Genomic DNA, 14,557 nt, shown 5'->3' on the forward strand with positions numbered 1-14,557 from the left:
CTGGGGTACGGACAGACGCTCTGGACGACTCCTCCTCCTCCGGGCTCCTCCCTGCGCACTTTAATTGGAGCCTGGATGTGGAAGGGGGCGCGGGGAGCCAGCTGTCTGGGGCCGGGGTTTCCTTAGCCAAGTCCTGTTCGGGGGCCGGGTGGGGGAACCTGGGCTCATCTGCAGCCTCCACCAGCCCGGCGGGTTGGGTAGGTGCCTGGCCTGGAGGTCTCCTCTCCCCCTCAGCCCCTCTCAGGCTCCAGGTTCCACCCGACTGCTTCTGGCCTCAGGGCCGAGAGGGCTGGGTGCCACCTGTGCAGCCAGCCACCCCGGGTGGGAGAGGTCAGGTGGTGGTCGGTGCCGGGCACATCCTCGGGCTCTGCCGCTGGGCCGGGTCTGTCTCCTTGCAGAGCCAAGTAGCAGTTAAGCAAATGCAGTCAGTCCCTTCCTGGGAGCCGCTGAGCCGGGGAGGACAGCAGACTGCATTCTGGGTCTCTGGCCCGGCTGACCCCGGCTGTGGTCTGTCTGCCGTCTGCACATCCATGGCACAGAGAGCTCGCTGCTGGACAGTGGCCGCACTGGAGAGTTGGCCATCTGGGCAAGCAGGGGCCAAGGCTGGGTGAGGGGCTGCGGGCGTGGGGAAGCAGAGAGGGCACGCTTTGGGGTGCGTGCAGGACGTGTCCCTGCTCCCTCCTACCAAGGGGCCCTCACGGGCGGGGCCACACAGGGCTACAGATAAGGGGTGTTGGAGGCTGGAGGAGGGCAGAGTCGGGAGGCCCCTCTTGGCGCAGGCTAGGGTGCTGCGAGTCAGGCTCCCCAGCCCCTGGCAGCCTGGCTGGCTCCCTGTGGACCGCTGGGCGTGTGCCCATCACGGCACCTGAGGGCTGCCTGCCCGTCTCCTGCAGTGTCCCCTTCCCCAGGGCCTGTGTGCGCCACCTGCGCCTGCCGTGGACCTGGTTCGGTGCTGGGGGTACACTGGGCTGGAGACAGACTGGCCCGGCCCAGCACATGGGCTGATGCGGGGTGCAGGTGCAGTCCTGATCACTGGGTCAGGGTTGCGGCTGGCGGCTGGAGTTGGCCAGAGCAGGGCCTTCCACTGTGTAAGCGTGCACAGCCTCCTGGATGTGCTCCCCATGGTGGGGTTCTGGAGGGCGGCCCAAGCTGCATGCAGCCTCCCTGTGCTCTCGTGTCTGTTTTGAGTGACAGTGTGACCCGGGGGAGCCCTTTCCCTCAGAGCCACGTCCATGTAGAGTCCCTCAGCCTCACTGCCTGGCCACCACATCTGGACTCAGGCCAGCCAGCCTTGACCGGCTCTGTGATGCAAGCCCGCCTCTGGCCTCATGTCCCTTTCTGTAGGAAGAATGAGGGATGGGTGGCAGGCCTCCTTGCAGGGCCCTGGCAGGTGGCCGGAAGTCCTGTCCCAGCATCTGAGCCTCACTTCCTGTCGTGTCCCCGTGGGTGTTTGCTGGCTGGAGGTGCTTGCTGTTTGTGGACGTCTGTAATCACAGTGATTTGTGCCGGCGTTGCTGGAACACTTAAAAGCAGCTTGGCTCCATCCCTGGTCTCTCTTGCCCCTGTCCCTGGCAGGGGCCCTGCTACTTCCCTTGGCCATTTCTTCCAGCCTCCTCCCTGTCCCTAGCTGGTGGGCACTGCCTTCCCCGGTGCTCATGTGGCCGCTTGTTTCCTGCTGTGCCGTGAGGCCTGGGTGCCGGGACCCTCCAGTCCCCGGCCCACGCCTCTGTGTCAGGGTTCCTTGAGTTTGCCTATTCCCTGCCTGTTCCCCGATGACTGGGCGCTGGCACCGACAAGCCCAGGGGTGTCTTGTGCTGGTGGCTGTTGTGACACTGTCCGCTTCCCCAGGGTGATGCTAGTGAAGACCTCAGACCTCTGTCCCTTTGCCCTGGGAGGGTGGCTGCCTGTCAGCTGATGGGCAGTGCAGTCCCTCTCTTGCCAGCTGGTCCCTGACTGGCTTGGGCTGCCGCCCAGGGTTTAAGAGAGAAAAGTAGGCAAAAGGGCAATTGAAAAGGCCCCTGAAGAGCCAGCTCCCTTGAGGTGTGCGGCTGACAGCACGTGGTTCCTTTGCTCTCTGGAGCGCTGGATGCACAGCTGGCTTTGGGCTGCGGTGCCGTCTCCGGTGTCACAGGAGGGCTGGTTTTTCAGAGTCCCGAAGTCCCTTGTGTGCGGGTGTGTGATGCACGTGTTGCCTGCCCCAGGCACTTTGCTGTCCCTGGCTGACGGTGAGGTGGCTGTGGTCCAGCACGTGTGCTCCCTCTGGAGCCTGGGGATGCCAGAGCGACCCCGGGCTGGGCAGTGGTACTGGCCGGGCCCCGCAGCCCTGTGTGTGTCTTGTGCTTCCTGCCACGGCCCAGCCTGCCTCTGGCCCTTGGGTCTGTGGAGGCTCCGGCTGTGCCATCTTGAAGCCCACGCCCAGGCCTTGGGGTGCTGAGCTGTCTGGATGCCCAGTGGGTACCCACAGCCTGGCTTCAGCCTCAGCAGCCTGACCTCCATCTGCCTAGGGGTGCGAGAGGTTTGTAGTTCCGCAGCAGCATGCTTTGCTTGCCCGCTGCCTGCCTGGTGCCCAGTGTGGGCTGTGCTCTATGTCGGGCTGAGACCCAGCTCTGCCTACCTGCTGGGCTCTGGCAGGGACCTGGTTCCCCTTTGTGCTGCAGGTATAGTGGCAAATCCCCACCCAGGTGTGGGATTGGGGTGGCTTTGCTCACTGGGGCACCCCTCAGGCTCAGGGGCTCCATCCCAGAACTGCCCACTGCCCATCACCCTGGCCACGCTGAGACCCGTGGACTCCAACCAAGTGGAGGGGAGCAGCGAGGGTCCCGTGGGCCCCGGAGCTCTTGCAGGGTGTCCCAGCAGGAGAGCTCAGGGCTCTGTCTGGTGGGGAAGTGGGGGTGCACAGTGCCCCCTGGAAGGCAGGAGGGTGCAAGACCCTTGGCCTGGGTGCTGGCATCTGACCATGATGGGCTAAGGACAGAAGCCCGGGCCTCTGAGGATGGGTGGTGCCGCCTGGCCCTTGACCCCAGGCTCCGGGGAAGGAGGTGCGGGGCAGGTCAGTGTGAGTTTCCTGTCAGCTGCCTCCTCTGCAGAGTAGTGGCCCTGGGGACCCTGGGCCAGGGGACACTGATGGATGAGGTGACTGCCAGCTGCTCTGTTTGCTGCTGAGATCAGGGTGGCACCATCCCCCAGTGGCTGGGGCCCAGGCCCCTCCTGCATCTTCATCTTAGCTCAGGCAGAGATCTAGCCTCGGGTCCTTCATGCCTGTCAGTGCCTCCTGTCCCCACGGCCTGGTCTGGGAATTCTGCAGAGGACAAGGCCACCCTGTGTCAGAATTCCTGGGCCCAGAGCCCCGTGGGCTGTGGGCAGCGGGTGGGGGGGGTCTGCAGTGTCCTGAGGCTGGCCTGATGGTCAGGCATCTCCCCGGCAGGTATGAACGCCGCCGTCCGGGCAGTGACCCGCATGGGCATATATGTGGGTGCCAAGGTGTTTCTCATCTATGAGGTAAGGCTTTGTGTGTGTATGTGGCCCACGTGTCCTTGTGAGGACTGGCACACTGGGATGTGGGCCATGGTCACTGGAAGTTTTCTGGTGGCCCGGCCTGGGGCAGCAGGGTGGACCTGGTCTTGGGGGTGGCAGGAAGGGGGCCTAGACAGGTGCTGCAGGAAGCGCGTGAGGTTGGGGTCTTTGGGGACGGACAGCAGGGGCGGGAGAGCTGGCTTTGACGGGCATTGTCTGGGTGGGGGTGCAGGTGACAGGCCCCTATGCCTGTCCTGTGTCACCCCAGGGGCCTCTTGAGCAGAAGCCTGGGGTCACTGTGGGGTCCAGCTGCACTATCCTAATCCCTGGCAGTGGCGGTGGGTGACCCCTTTTGGAGTTGCGGCTCCCCGCATCCTGTGGGCCTGCACACGCTCTCGAAGTCCCAGGACCCTGTGGCCTCTGTGGGTTCTGGCAGCCTCTGGCTGTTCTGTTCTTGTGCTTTCTGCACAGCGCAGCCGCCCCAGCTCTGTTGGCCCCTCCCTGCGGTGTGGCCCTGTGTTTCTGTCCTGCCTGCATCCAGCCCTCTGCTCTCTAGGGAGGCCCTGAAGGAGTGGTGGGTGAGCCCTGGGCGAGGCCCACGTTCCTGCAGGTCCCACAGCGGGTGCAGCCCAGGGCCAGAGCCGGGCGGGGTGCTGGGCCAAGCCTTGGGCAGTTCCTCCTGGAGCCTCAGCTACTTCTGTCTGGTGTATCTGACCTACCAGGCATGGCACCGACATGTAATCCTGCCACTCAGGAGGCTGAGGCAGACAGACTGCTGTGCGTTTGAGACCAGCTTGGGATGTATGCTGAAACCCTGTCTCAAAAACAAAACGAAACAAAGTGGGCTGCTGATTCCTCTGTGGTGGGGACGTGAGGGCCAGAAAGCTGTGCAGCCTTGTGGTGAGGGAGGCGTGGCTGCTCGTGCTTCCCAGGGCTGGGTTCCCCACCAGGAGGAACTGGGGAGAGGAGGGCAGGGAGAGGACAGAGATGGCAGGACAGAGCGCTGGCCGACCGCCTCCCAGGTCCCTGGGCTCTGCAGGCCACCTGTGTGTTTCCGTCCCCTTGTGGCAGAGCCCTGGTGTCAGAGTCACCACAGCCATCTGTGCATGGTGGGGGCCTGGCTTGACAGGGTCAGGGCAGGTGCACTGTGGTCCTTGGGTGGCGCCTGTGCCCCTATCTCCAGCTGGGCAGGAGGCCAGCGGGGGCCGCCCCAGGGCAGGTTGGAGGGCCAGTCTGCATCCCAGGACAGGTGGCGGGGTCCCGGAGGGGCTAGGGGTGTAGGTTGATGCCACCTTCCATCTGGCCACCTTGAGCCCCGTGTCCTCGTCCAGCCTGGTGGGTGACCATCCTCTCTGGACAGGTGCTGCTGGCCAGGTGGCTGGTGGTAGCTGTCATCCTCCGGGGGGCTGAGCCGCAGCTGCCAGGATAGAAGGGCTGGTGCTGCCCACGCCCAGAAGCTGGTGGGGAGGAGCCGGCCGCACGCACTCAGGGGCACTGTGGGGTTGCCCAGGTACCCCAGGACTCCCGTGTCCCTTTGCGTGTGGACCCTCCCGCCCGGACAGGTGGCATCTCTGTGGGATGTGTGTTCTCTTGGCCTTTCTGCTGCCTCCCAGCGCCTGGGGGTGTCGGGGTTGTGTGTGCTGCAGGGGCGTGGGCGGTGTGGGCGGCCGCATGACACAGGGACCTGACTGTCCCTGCCGCTGAGTTCCTGTCAGCAGGTTGGCAGGGGGCTGCCTAGGCCCCTGGGCACTGGTCCTGTCTGGCTCCGTCTGGGAGCAAAGACCTGAGCCGGGGTCACGGCACTCACCGCTCGCTGTGGGAGTGACTGCTGGAGCCCGGTGGGCCCCGCTCCCCGGCTCCTGGCCTTCCGGGCACCGTGGCTGCTGTCTCACGCCTGCCTCTGTTGCAGGGCTATGAGGGCCTCGTGGAGGGAGGCGAGAACATCAAGCCGGCCACCTGGCTCAGCGTCTCCAACATCATCCAGCTGGTGAGGCTCGTGCCCCCACCGTGCCCTGGGCACATGGGCACTGGTGTGTGCAGGCGCGCGCGCACACACACACACACACACACACACACACACACACACACACAGGGAGGGCGCACAGAGACACACATGTGCCCTGGCAGACCCAGACTCGTGCACGCACAGATGGTGATGATGCAGATACAGAGACAGGCGCAGAGGCCAACACGTGGCAGAGACGCACAGACGCCAAGATGCGGGCAGACAGACACATGCGCACCTGCCCTGGCCTGGCCCCGATGGCCGGGACATCTGGCTGCCTGGGTTTTTGGGGGTCCCGGGGTTGCCAGGTGTCAGGAGGGCCGCTGGGATCTGGCTGGGGCCAGGCCTGGGCCAGGGGCTATGGTCAGGCAGAGAGGGTTTGGCCTGGGCTGCCAGGCGGCTTCCCCACACCTCCCCCGGGTCTCAGGACGGCATCGGAGGCCTCATCCTTGCAGCCCCTCCAGACTGGGTGCCCCAGCTGCAGAGTAGGTACAGTTGCTCCCTGTGAGCCTAGGGCCAAAGCTGATCAGCGAGAGGAGCCTGGTGTCTAGGGCTTCCCTGGGTGTCCACTGGCCCTGGGCCCCTCTGGTGCCCTGGGGTCCGTGCCCGGTTTCCCTCCCATCAGGCCTGGTCTCTCCTGGGCAGGGTGGCACTGTCATTGGCAGCGCCCGCTGCAAGGCCTTCACCACTCGGGAGGGGCGCCGGGCGGCCGCCTACAACCTGGTACAGCGCGGCATCACCAACCTGTGTGTCATTGGCGGGGACGGCAGCCTCACGGGCGCCAACGTCTTCCGCAGCGAATGGGGCAGCCTGCTGGAGGAGCTGGTGAGGGAAGGTGGGTCTGCGGCCGAGTGTGCTCTGGCCTGGTCCGCGAGGCCAGGCTGCCCCCGGAGGCTCCCGATGCCAGCTGCTGAGGGCAGAGCTCGCCTGACCCAGCTCGGCTGTGACCGCAGTCTGTTCCCTGGGTTGGACCGGGTCACACTGCAGAGGCGCAGTTCCTGTTCTGGTGCATTAGACACAGAACCCCAAGCCTCTGTCCAGAAAGTGACCCCTGGGCCTCGCTACTGCTGGGGATGCCAGGCCAAGGGTTTCTGTGGGCTGGGGAGGTTGAGGCTGGGCCTTGGGCTGCGGTGGGACAGGGACCCAGCTATTGCACAGGTGGCAGTGGCCCGGCCATGTGGCCTCAGCTGGATGCCCGTGACCCCGCAGGCAAGATCTCAGAGACCATAGCCCAAACCTACTCACACCTGAGCATCGCGGGGCTGGTGGGCTCCATCGACAATGACTTCTGTGGCACCGACATGACCATCGGCACGGACTCGGCCCTGCACCGTATCATGGAGGTCATCGACGCCATCACCACCACGGCCCAGAGGTGGGTGGGGAGGCTGCTGGGGCGCAGTCAGTGCAGCTCACCCTTCAGTGGGGGACGCACAGGGTCAGATGTGGGCTGGCCCAGTGCTGTTGGGTCTCCCCCGCTGGGGTCTCTGGGAGCCGGGCAGCCCTGGCCTGAGGAGGACTCGGCCCTTGCCTCTGACGCCTCCACCTATCCTGTTCTGCAGCCACCAGAGGACGTTCGTGCTGGAGGTGATGGGGCGGCACTGTGGGTAAGCAGGGGGGCCTGGGTCTGTGCGTGAGGTGGGTGCGGCAGGGAGAGCACAGTGCTCCCAGGGCTCTGGCACGCACAGTAGGTGCTCAGCTAATGCTGTGAACCTGGGCCTGGGGCTGCTGGAGGGTGAGGAGGTGTAGCCCGTGGGACTCCAGGGTCCTGAGCAGCCTTGTGGTCTGGCCCGCAGGTACCTGGCGCTGGTGTCTGCCCTGGCTTCTGGTGCCGACTGGCTTTTCATCCCCGAGGCACCCCCTGAGGATGGCTGGGAGAACTTCATGTGCGAGAGGCTGGGTGAGGTGTGTCTAGCAGGGTCCCTGGGCACCTGGGTGTGTCCCCGGCTCTGTCCCATGGCCCCTTGGGAGGGTGCAGTTCCCCCCTGCTGGACTCACTTGTCCTGCCCTGCGCTGAGAAGTGGCCGGGCGACCCTCTCCTGCGGGTGTCAGGGAACTGTGGCCTTGTGAGGGTGAGGGACTTGGCGTGGACCCCGGGGGACAGATGGTGTGTGGTTCTGTCCCCAGGTCTGTGCACCCTGAGGACAGCCAGGGCTCGGGCTGGGTCTGAGCCAGGATGTGTGGCCAGCTGAGATGGGGTCCTGAGGCAGCAGGGGTGGGATGGTTGCAAGCAAGGCCTCCTGGGAGCTGGGGAGATGGCACCTGGGGTGGGGCGGGGCTCTGCGTGGCAAGGGCTCCCATCTGTGAGGCTGGGTTGGGGCTCCACTCTGGCCATCCTGCTCTGGGCTCATGGCGCAGGGTTACCCAGCTGCCCCACCACTCTGGCGCTGGTCTTTGGTGTCTGAGGGACGGGGCCCTCTTGACCCCCCCTGGGGCAGAGGGCAGGCCTGGGGCTGGCAGAGTCCCTGTCTGAACACGAAGGTAGTGGTTTCACTCTCCCTCCTCCTTCCTGTGGCTGGGCGGAGATGCTGGGGGTCAAGGGTCAGCAAGGGTCATGACCTGGCTTCTGGAACTTTCCCCAGAAAGTTGGGACGGGGCAAGGGTGGAGCCCAGGGTGAGGGCCTGCACTACCGGGGGCAGCTGCCCAGCCCTTCCAGCCAGGTGGCTTTGGTAGGGACAGCTCTGTCCTTGCTGAGCCCAGGGCTGGGCCTTCCTGGAAGTGACCTGGGTGTGGTCATGTCCTGGTTCTTTCCTGCCTGTGGGAGCAACTGGGCCCTCTGGTGCGTGCCTGTTGCTCTGTAGGATTGGGTCCCAGCCCTGGGTCTGACCCCAGTCCTCCTCCCCCACCCAGAGGACCTCTCTGGCTGGGCACAGCTGCTGATCCCTGTCTGGAAGGCAGGGTCCTGGTGGGCCTGGCTGCTGCTCCCCCTAGGTCCCCGTCCAGGCCCTGCAGAGTGGGGGTCTGTTCCTCATGCCTGTGGGGCTGAGACTCCTGGCTTCTGGTGGCCTCACTGAGCCCCAGTGTCTGATGCAGACTCGCAGCCGGGGGTCCCGCCTGAACATCATCATCCTGGCAGAGGGCGCCATCGACCGCAACGGCAAGCCCATCTCGTCCAGCTATGTGAAGGACGTGAGTGTACAGCCGGCTGGGGACAGCACAGGGCAGCCGGCACTGCTGGCCTGAGGGGCCCTGTGGCTTCCTCCCAGCCCCAGCCCTGGGTTCCCACTCCCCACAGGGCCACCCATCTGCCCGATGTTCTGCCCCTGGGGCCCAGAACTCGGGGTGCATGGAAGCTTCGAGGAGGCCCAGACTGTGTTGCGCCCAGCCTGGCTGCCATGTGGAAATGGGCCCATGTGTGCGTGTGCACACACAGACACACACACACAGACACTCACACGGACTCTCGCCCCGACCCCTGGCTCGGACATGGACACCCACCAACCCGGGAGCCCCAGGCTGGCAGGGCTGGGCTGGGTGGTAGGGTGGTAGGGGCCCAGGAGCCCATGCCTGACTCTCCCATGAGCAGCTGGTGGTCCGGAGGCTGGGCTTCGACACCCGTGTGACGGTGCTGGGCCATGTGCAGCGTGGAGGGACGCCCTCGGCCTTTGACCGCGTCCTGGTAGGGGGGCTTCCCCAGGTGTGGGGGTGGCAGGTGCCTGTGCCTGCGGTGAGCAGCCCGCAGCTGTGTCCTCGGTCCCACCCATGCCGAAAGAGACTTGGCCCTGGACTACGGGGCCACCCTGCCTCTGCCTCCTTTGCCAGCCCTCTCTGGTGCACACACTGGTGGTCAGGGCCGCACTGGGCAGGCTCCTGTGCCCAGGAGGGGCTGTGTGTTGGGACAGGGCTTGGTCCTCAGAGCTCGCCGGCCATTGCGGGACATCCCACCCGAGCCTTCGTTACTGTCCTGAGGGCTGCCGAGCCTTACCTCGAGCTGTGACAGGGAGAGGCCACTGGCACCGGAGGGAGGGGTCTGGGGCAGGGAAGCTGGGGCCGAGGTCCGGCTGGGAGGGCTCCTCGGGGGATGGGCCTGCCCAGCTCGAGGCCGTGTGTCTGGTGCATGGTGCCACACTGAGCCCTCACAGGGGTGCCCCAGGTTCACTGCAGAGCTGGTCTACCTCAGGGGATCCCGACTTGAGGAGCAGAGCCTTGCCCACCCGCTCAGACCTCCTCTGCACCCTCCACAGGGCTGGGGTGACTGGGTGTCCCAGAGGCCCTGGACTTGAGGCCAAGCCGGCACCACCCAGCCCGGGGCAGAGAAGCCACGGCCAAGAGGTGGACGGCCAAGGTCTCTGTCTTGCGGTGATGGGCTGGCCGCCAGTGTTGGACGTGGGTGGAGACGCAGGACGCCTGGCCTGAGGTGGCCATCCCCGGGTGCCACCAAGTTCAGCTGGTTCACTGGTGCCCAGCAGGAAGCGAGTTCTGAGCCACCCCAGGGGCTGTTTCCTGAACAGAGACTGGAAACTGCTGGCATGGTGCCCTAGTGTCCTGCGGTCATGCTGGGTGCCCAGAAGCAGGAAGCCCTGCCACACTGTGGCCACAGAACCAATCATAGCCAGCACAGGCCCTGCCTGCTTGCCTGGGGGTGACCATCCCCAGTGGGTTGCTGTCCTGTTCAGCTGGCCCGGCCCCAGAAGCCGTGTTCATTTTTCACACACACTGGGGGAGTGAGTGCCAGGCTCCAGGTGGGCAGTTCTGTGGAAGGGACCGAGGCCTGGCTGTGGCCACCCCTCCAGTGGTGTGGGCTCTGGGCCTTCGCAGGGTGGGAGGCGCCCAGGATAGGGTTACTGAGGGGCCCGGGGGGCCGGCATGAGTGTCCCCGGTCTGACAGCCTCGTCCTGTGTCGCAGAGCAGCAAGATGGGTATGGAGGCAGTGATGGCGCTCCTGGAGGCCACGCCTGACACGGCAGCCTGCGTGGTCAGCCTCTCGGGGAACCAGTCCGTTCGGCTGCCCCTCATGGAGTGCGTGCAGGTGGTGAGTACTGAGCTGCCCTGCCCTTCCGGGACAGGGTCTGGGGGTCCCCCAGCCTGTGTGTTTGGTCCAGGGGCTGAGGCAGTGTAGGGGCACCCCCAGGTGAGCGGACCCTGATGAGTGCTGGGGAGACGGGCACCTGGGGGACCTGGGGGGGTCAGAGTGAGGGGAGTCAGGTCACTGGGCTTCCTGGAGGCAGTGGCTTGGACTGACCTTGGAGGCTACAGGACAGGGAGGGACAGTGGAGCGGTTCTAAGGCCTGGGCAGGGGCCCCAGAAGGGAGTCAGGCAGTGAGGGCTGAAGGGCTGTGTGGGGAGCTGCTGGTCTTGCTCAGCAGTCTGGGGGCTCTGCAGCTGGGTGTGGGGCAGGGGCTAGGGCAGGTGGGAAGCTGAGGTTCTTCTCTGAAGACCCGTTTGGCTTCCCAGGATGTGCAGGTGCCCTGGGTCTGGTCGGGTCGCCAGGGGTCTGCGCTCTGAGCCCGGGCTTGTTCCTGCTGGGGGAGGACGGGGCTGCACTCTTTGGACACAGGACCCCCTCCCCCAGATCTCCTGAAAGCCTGTGTTTTTCGCTCCTCTTCTCGAAGACCAAGGATGTGCAGAAGGCCATGGACAACAAGAGGTTTGACGAGGCCATCCAGCTGCGCGGCAGGTGAGGCTGCGTCTCCCCTCATCCCGGTGGGCAGTGCCTTACAGCCGGTGTGTGTGGTGCAGGTGGCTCTGCAGCGCTCGGCTGCGGTCCCCCGTGTGCCGTGGGGCCGTCAGGAGCAGCTGAGGTGGAGGTGGCCCTGTGGTGAGGCAGCTGGCAGGAGTGGGGTGGGTGGACACGGGCAGTGGGTTGCCAGGGTGGGACCTACAGGGCGAGCTTGGTCAGTGTACAGAGGTCCAGGCCAGCCTAGGGTGTGGTTCTGTCAGGATCAGGGAAGCCTGCAGGCATTGGGGCTCTGGGGTGTCCTGGCCACCACAGACCTGAGAGTTGCTTTCTCATGGCTGAGCTCCCTGCCTGCTGCCAAAGCTGCCGATTTGCAATGGGCTGTGTGCCCCCCTTGCCCTGTGCTGTCAGAGGTGCCCAGCCAGGCCGTGGGGACCTGAAGCTGCAGTGTCTGGCTCCTTCCCGGCTGAGCTTCTGGTTCTGGGCTGCGCCCCATGCCGTGCCAAGTGCATGGATGCATGCTGTGGGCTGTAGGGCATGAGCTGTATGAGCCGCTTCCTTTGCAGGAGCTTCGAGAACAACTGGAACATTTACAAGCTCCTCGCCCACCAGAAGGTGTCCAAGGAGAAGGTGAGCTTGGGTGGCTGAGCTCTGGCTGTGCTGGTTCTGCAGCCCCCCTGCTGTGCATAGTGCGCCGCCCTCCTGCCCAGGCTCCGAGCCCTGAGCCCAGGTTTGATTTGGCTCCAAGGTGGAACTAGCTGGTCCTAAGTATCCGTGCCTGGGTCTGGGTGAGAGGTGCAGGGCTAACGGCTAGCTGTCCCTGCCTGTGCAGGCGAGGTGGCCGCGATGTCACCCGGGTTTACAAGCTGCTCCCTCATAGCTGAGGACCTTGGCAAAGGGGCCCCTCTAAAACCTGGGGTTTTTAGGGCCGGTCCCCGACATCCTGGGGTCAAGCAGAGGCTCCGTGCACAGGCTCCCAGCTGGGGGTCCCGGCCTGGTGCCTGCCACAGGGTGGTGTGACGGCTGCACGTGCCAGCTTGGTGCTCAGCATCCCCCCAGCCACCTCCAGAGCCCCTGCCGCTCCTGCTCAGGCAGCGGTGGGCCCTGTGCCCGCCCCCGACCTGCCTGGCACAGCCACCAGGAGCCCCGGAGAGCAGCTGCACCTGGGCGAGTTGTGTGGGTGCAGCAGCTCCCTGCACGTGGGGACACGGGTGGGAAGTGTCCTCAGTGGCTTCATTCTGGTTCCATACCACACAGCAGTATTTCGGATGTTTTAGTTTATTTACTTATTTGGTTTAGTTTTTTTATTCTTGTGAAGTTCTCCTTTGTTTATTATTGATTCTTATTTTAGTACATGTTTGCAGCCTAATGGTCACCTGCCTCTTGGGGCGTTATGCATGGACGGGATGCGTTCCTTTTGCATCTCGCTCTTTCCCTCTCCCCTTCCTCCATCTCCTGGACCCCTTCCCGTTTGCTGAACACCTGAGTTGAAGGGACTGAAGCACAGCCCTGACAGGCCAGTTCTTTGTGTGGCTTCCGTAGGACAGGGCATCCCTCCCGTGCTGCCTGCCCTGGGACAGGTGGCTCTGAGGGCTTCACATTGGCTGCTCCCCTGTGGGCCCCTCAGTGCTGCTCGAAGCCCTGTGGCGGGTGCAGACAGGCACTATGTTGCGGTGGCCTTCGCCAGGGCCTCTGGAGTCAGGACCCTTGTGTGTGTGTTGTTCCCATCGTGCAACAGTGCCCAGGCTGGCAAACGCCCCACTCCCTGCCCAGCCCGTGGCTGACTCTCCTGCCTCTCCTTTCACATCCAAAGACCAACTTCTCCCTGGCCATCCTCAACGTGGGTGCCCCAGCGGCTGGCATGAATGCGGCTGTGCGCTCGGCGGTGCGGACTGGCATCTCCCAGGGCCACGTGGTGTATGTCGTGCACGATGGCTTCGAGGGCCTGGCCAAGGGCCAGGTGGGTGCAGTGTGAGGGAGGTGGGCGGACACGGCCTTCAGTGTGGCCTGGGCGCAGCCCCGGGTGGTGGGTAGCCGCAGGGAAGGGGAGGCCCTGCCCCACAGGCCCGGGGGCGCAGCCCTGGTCATGATGTGTCAGTCCACCTGGTCTGTCCTGGCTGAGGGGGCACGTCCTCTGGCCTGTCCTCTGACGCTTTTTCTCATCAGGTGCAGGAAGTAGGTTGGCATGATGTGGCTGGCTGGCTAGGGCGTGGTGGCTCCATGCTGGGCACCAAGAGGTGAGCTGCTGGCTGCTGGGCAGCAGGGAGCAAGGGAGGGCAAAGGGGCACCAGCCCTGCAGAATCGGGGCCTGTGCCCCCGGCAGCTGTGGGCATTGTCACTGTGTGCCTGGCGTGCCTGTGTCATGGGGTCTGGGCCATCAGGGTGGGCCTGAGGTCGTGTACACAGTGGGTGTGTGGTGCGGTCACCTGCTGTGACTGCTGGATGCTGCCTGTCCCAAGGCCACATGTCCTGAGGAGCAGGTGAGTCCTGCTGGTTACTGTGCCTAGTGGGTGCTGGGGTGGCACCCGGGCCACGCAGCCCGGTCTGTCTGCCTCAGCGCACAGCAGAGGACTGGTTGTGAGCCCTGGGCACACATGCGTGTGTCCTGGAGTCCGCACACCCACACTGACGTCTCTTCGCTGCAGGACCCTGCCCAAGGCCCACGTGGAGGCCATCGTGGAGAATCTGCGCGCGTACAGCATCCACGCCCTGCTGGTCATTGGCGGGTTCGAGGTGAGGGCCGTGGGTCTGGGTGCGGAGAGGCCCCTCCTCCGGCCACCAGGGGTCCTGTCCCTGGCCCTGTGTGGGCCGGGCGCCGAGGAGCTGGCGTTTCGTGTGGGTTGCAGCTGGGGTTTGACCTGGAGGCTTCCCAGGTCTGGGGGACTGGGTGCCGGAGGAGGGAGGAGGGCGCACATCTGGCTGTGGCGCGGGACAGACATAGCCCGCTGCGCAGGCCTACGAGGGGGTGCTGCAGCTGGTGGAGGCACGCGCGCGCTACGAGGAGCTGTGCATTGTCATGTGCGTCATCCCTGCCACCATCAGCAACAACGTGCCAGGCACGGACTTCAGCCTGGGCTCAGACACGGCCGTCAACGCTGCCATGGAGGCACGGCGGGCGCGGGCTCCTCTGACTGGGGATGGGGCTGGGGCAGAGCCTGTGCCTGGCTGAGGCGCTGACCCTGCTGTGGTCCCCAGAGCTGCGACCGCATCAAGCAGTCAGCCTCGGGCACCAAGCGCCGTGTGTTCATTGTGGAGACCATGGGCGGCTACTGCGGCTACCTGGCCACCGTGGCCGGCATCGCTGTGGGCGCCGACGCCGCCTATGTCTTCGAGGACCCTTTCAACATCCACGACCTGGAGGTGCAGCCCCGCGGGCTGGGCCTCAGACACACGGGGCGGCGGCAGGGCTGCCCTGCCCTCG

General features: G+C 65.2%; 1 protein-coding gene across 1 annotated transcript in view; it reads left to right on the forward strand.

The window, feature by feature from the left end:
* Nucleotides 1–2,164: 2,164 nt before the first annotated feature.
* Nucleotides 2,165–14,557, forward strand: part of Pfkl (phosphofructokinase, liver type) — a 14,123-nt gene continuing 1,730 nt past the window's right edge. Inside the window, exons 1-17 of the mRNA XM_033768135.1 lie at nt 2,165–2,225; nt 3,425–3,498; nt 5,423–5,500; nt 6,164–6,353; nt 6,728–6,893; nt 7,081–7,125; nt 7,315–7,423; nt 8,553–8,648; nt 9,046–9,138; nt 10,366–10,491; nt 11,072–11,136; nt 11,703–11,766; nt 12,950–13,096; nt 13,303–13,373; nt 13,782–13,869; nt 14,090–14,242; nt 14,332–14,541. Of these exons, the coding sequence (XP_033624026.1) occupies nt 2,180–2,225; nt 3,425–3,498; nt 5,423–5,500; nt 6,164–6,353; nt 6,728–6,893; nt 7,081–7,125; nt 7,315–7,423; nt 8,553–8,648; nt 9,046–9,138; nt 10,366–10,491; nt 11,072–11,136; nt 11,703–11,766; nt 12,950–13,096; nt 13,303–13,373; nt 13,782–13,869; nt 14,090–14,242; nt 14,332–14,541 (1,821 nt within the window). The 5' untranslated portion in view covers nt 2,165–2,179. The remainder of the gene's footprint in view (nt 2,226–3,424; nt 3,499–5,422; nt 5,501–6,163; nt 6,354–6,727; nt 6,894–7,080; nt 7,126–7,314; nt 7,424–8,552; nt 8,649–9,045; nt 9,139–10,365; nt 10,492–11,071; nt 11,137–11,702; nt 11,767–12,949; nt 13,097–13,302; nt 13,374–13,781; nt 13,870–14,089; nt 14,243–14,331; nt 14,542–14,557) is intronic.

Source organism: Fukomys damarensis, unplaced genomic scaffold, assembly GCF_012274545.1.
Source record: "Fukomys damarensis isolate Sample0158 unplaced genomic scaffold, DMR_v1.0_HiC HiC_scaffold_24, whole genome shotgun sequence".
In the NCBI taxonomy this organism is placed as follows: Eukaryota; Metazoa; Chordata; class Mammalia; order Rodentia; family Bathyergidae; genus Fukomys; species Fukomys damarensis.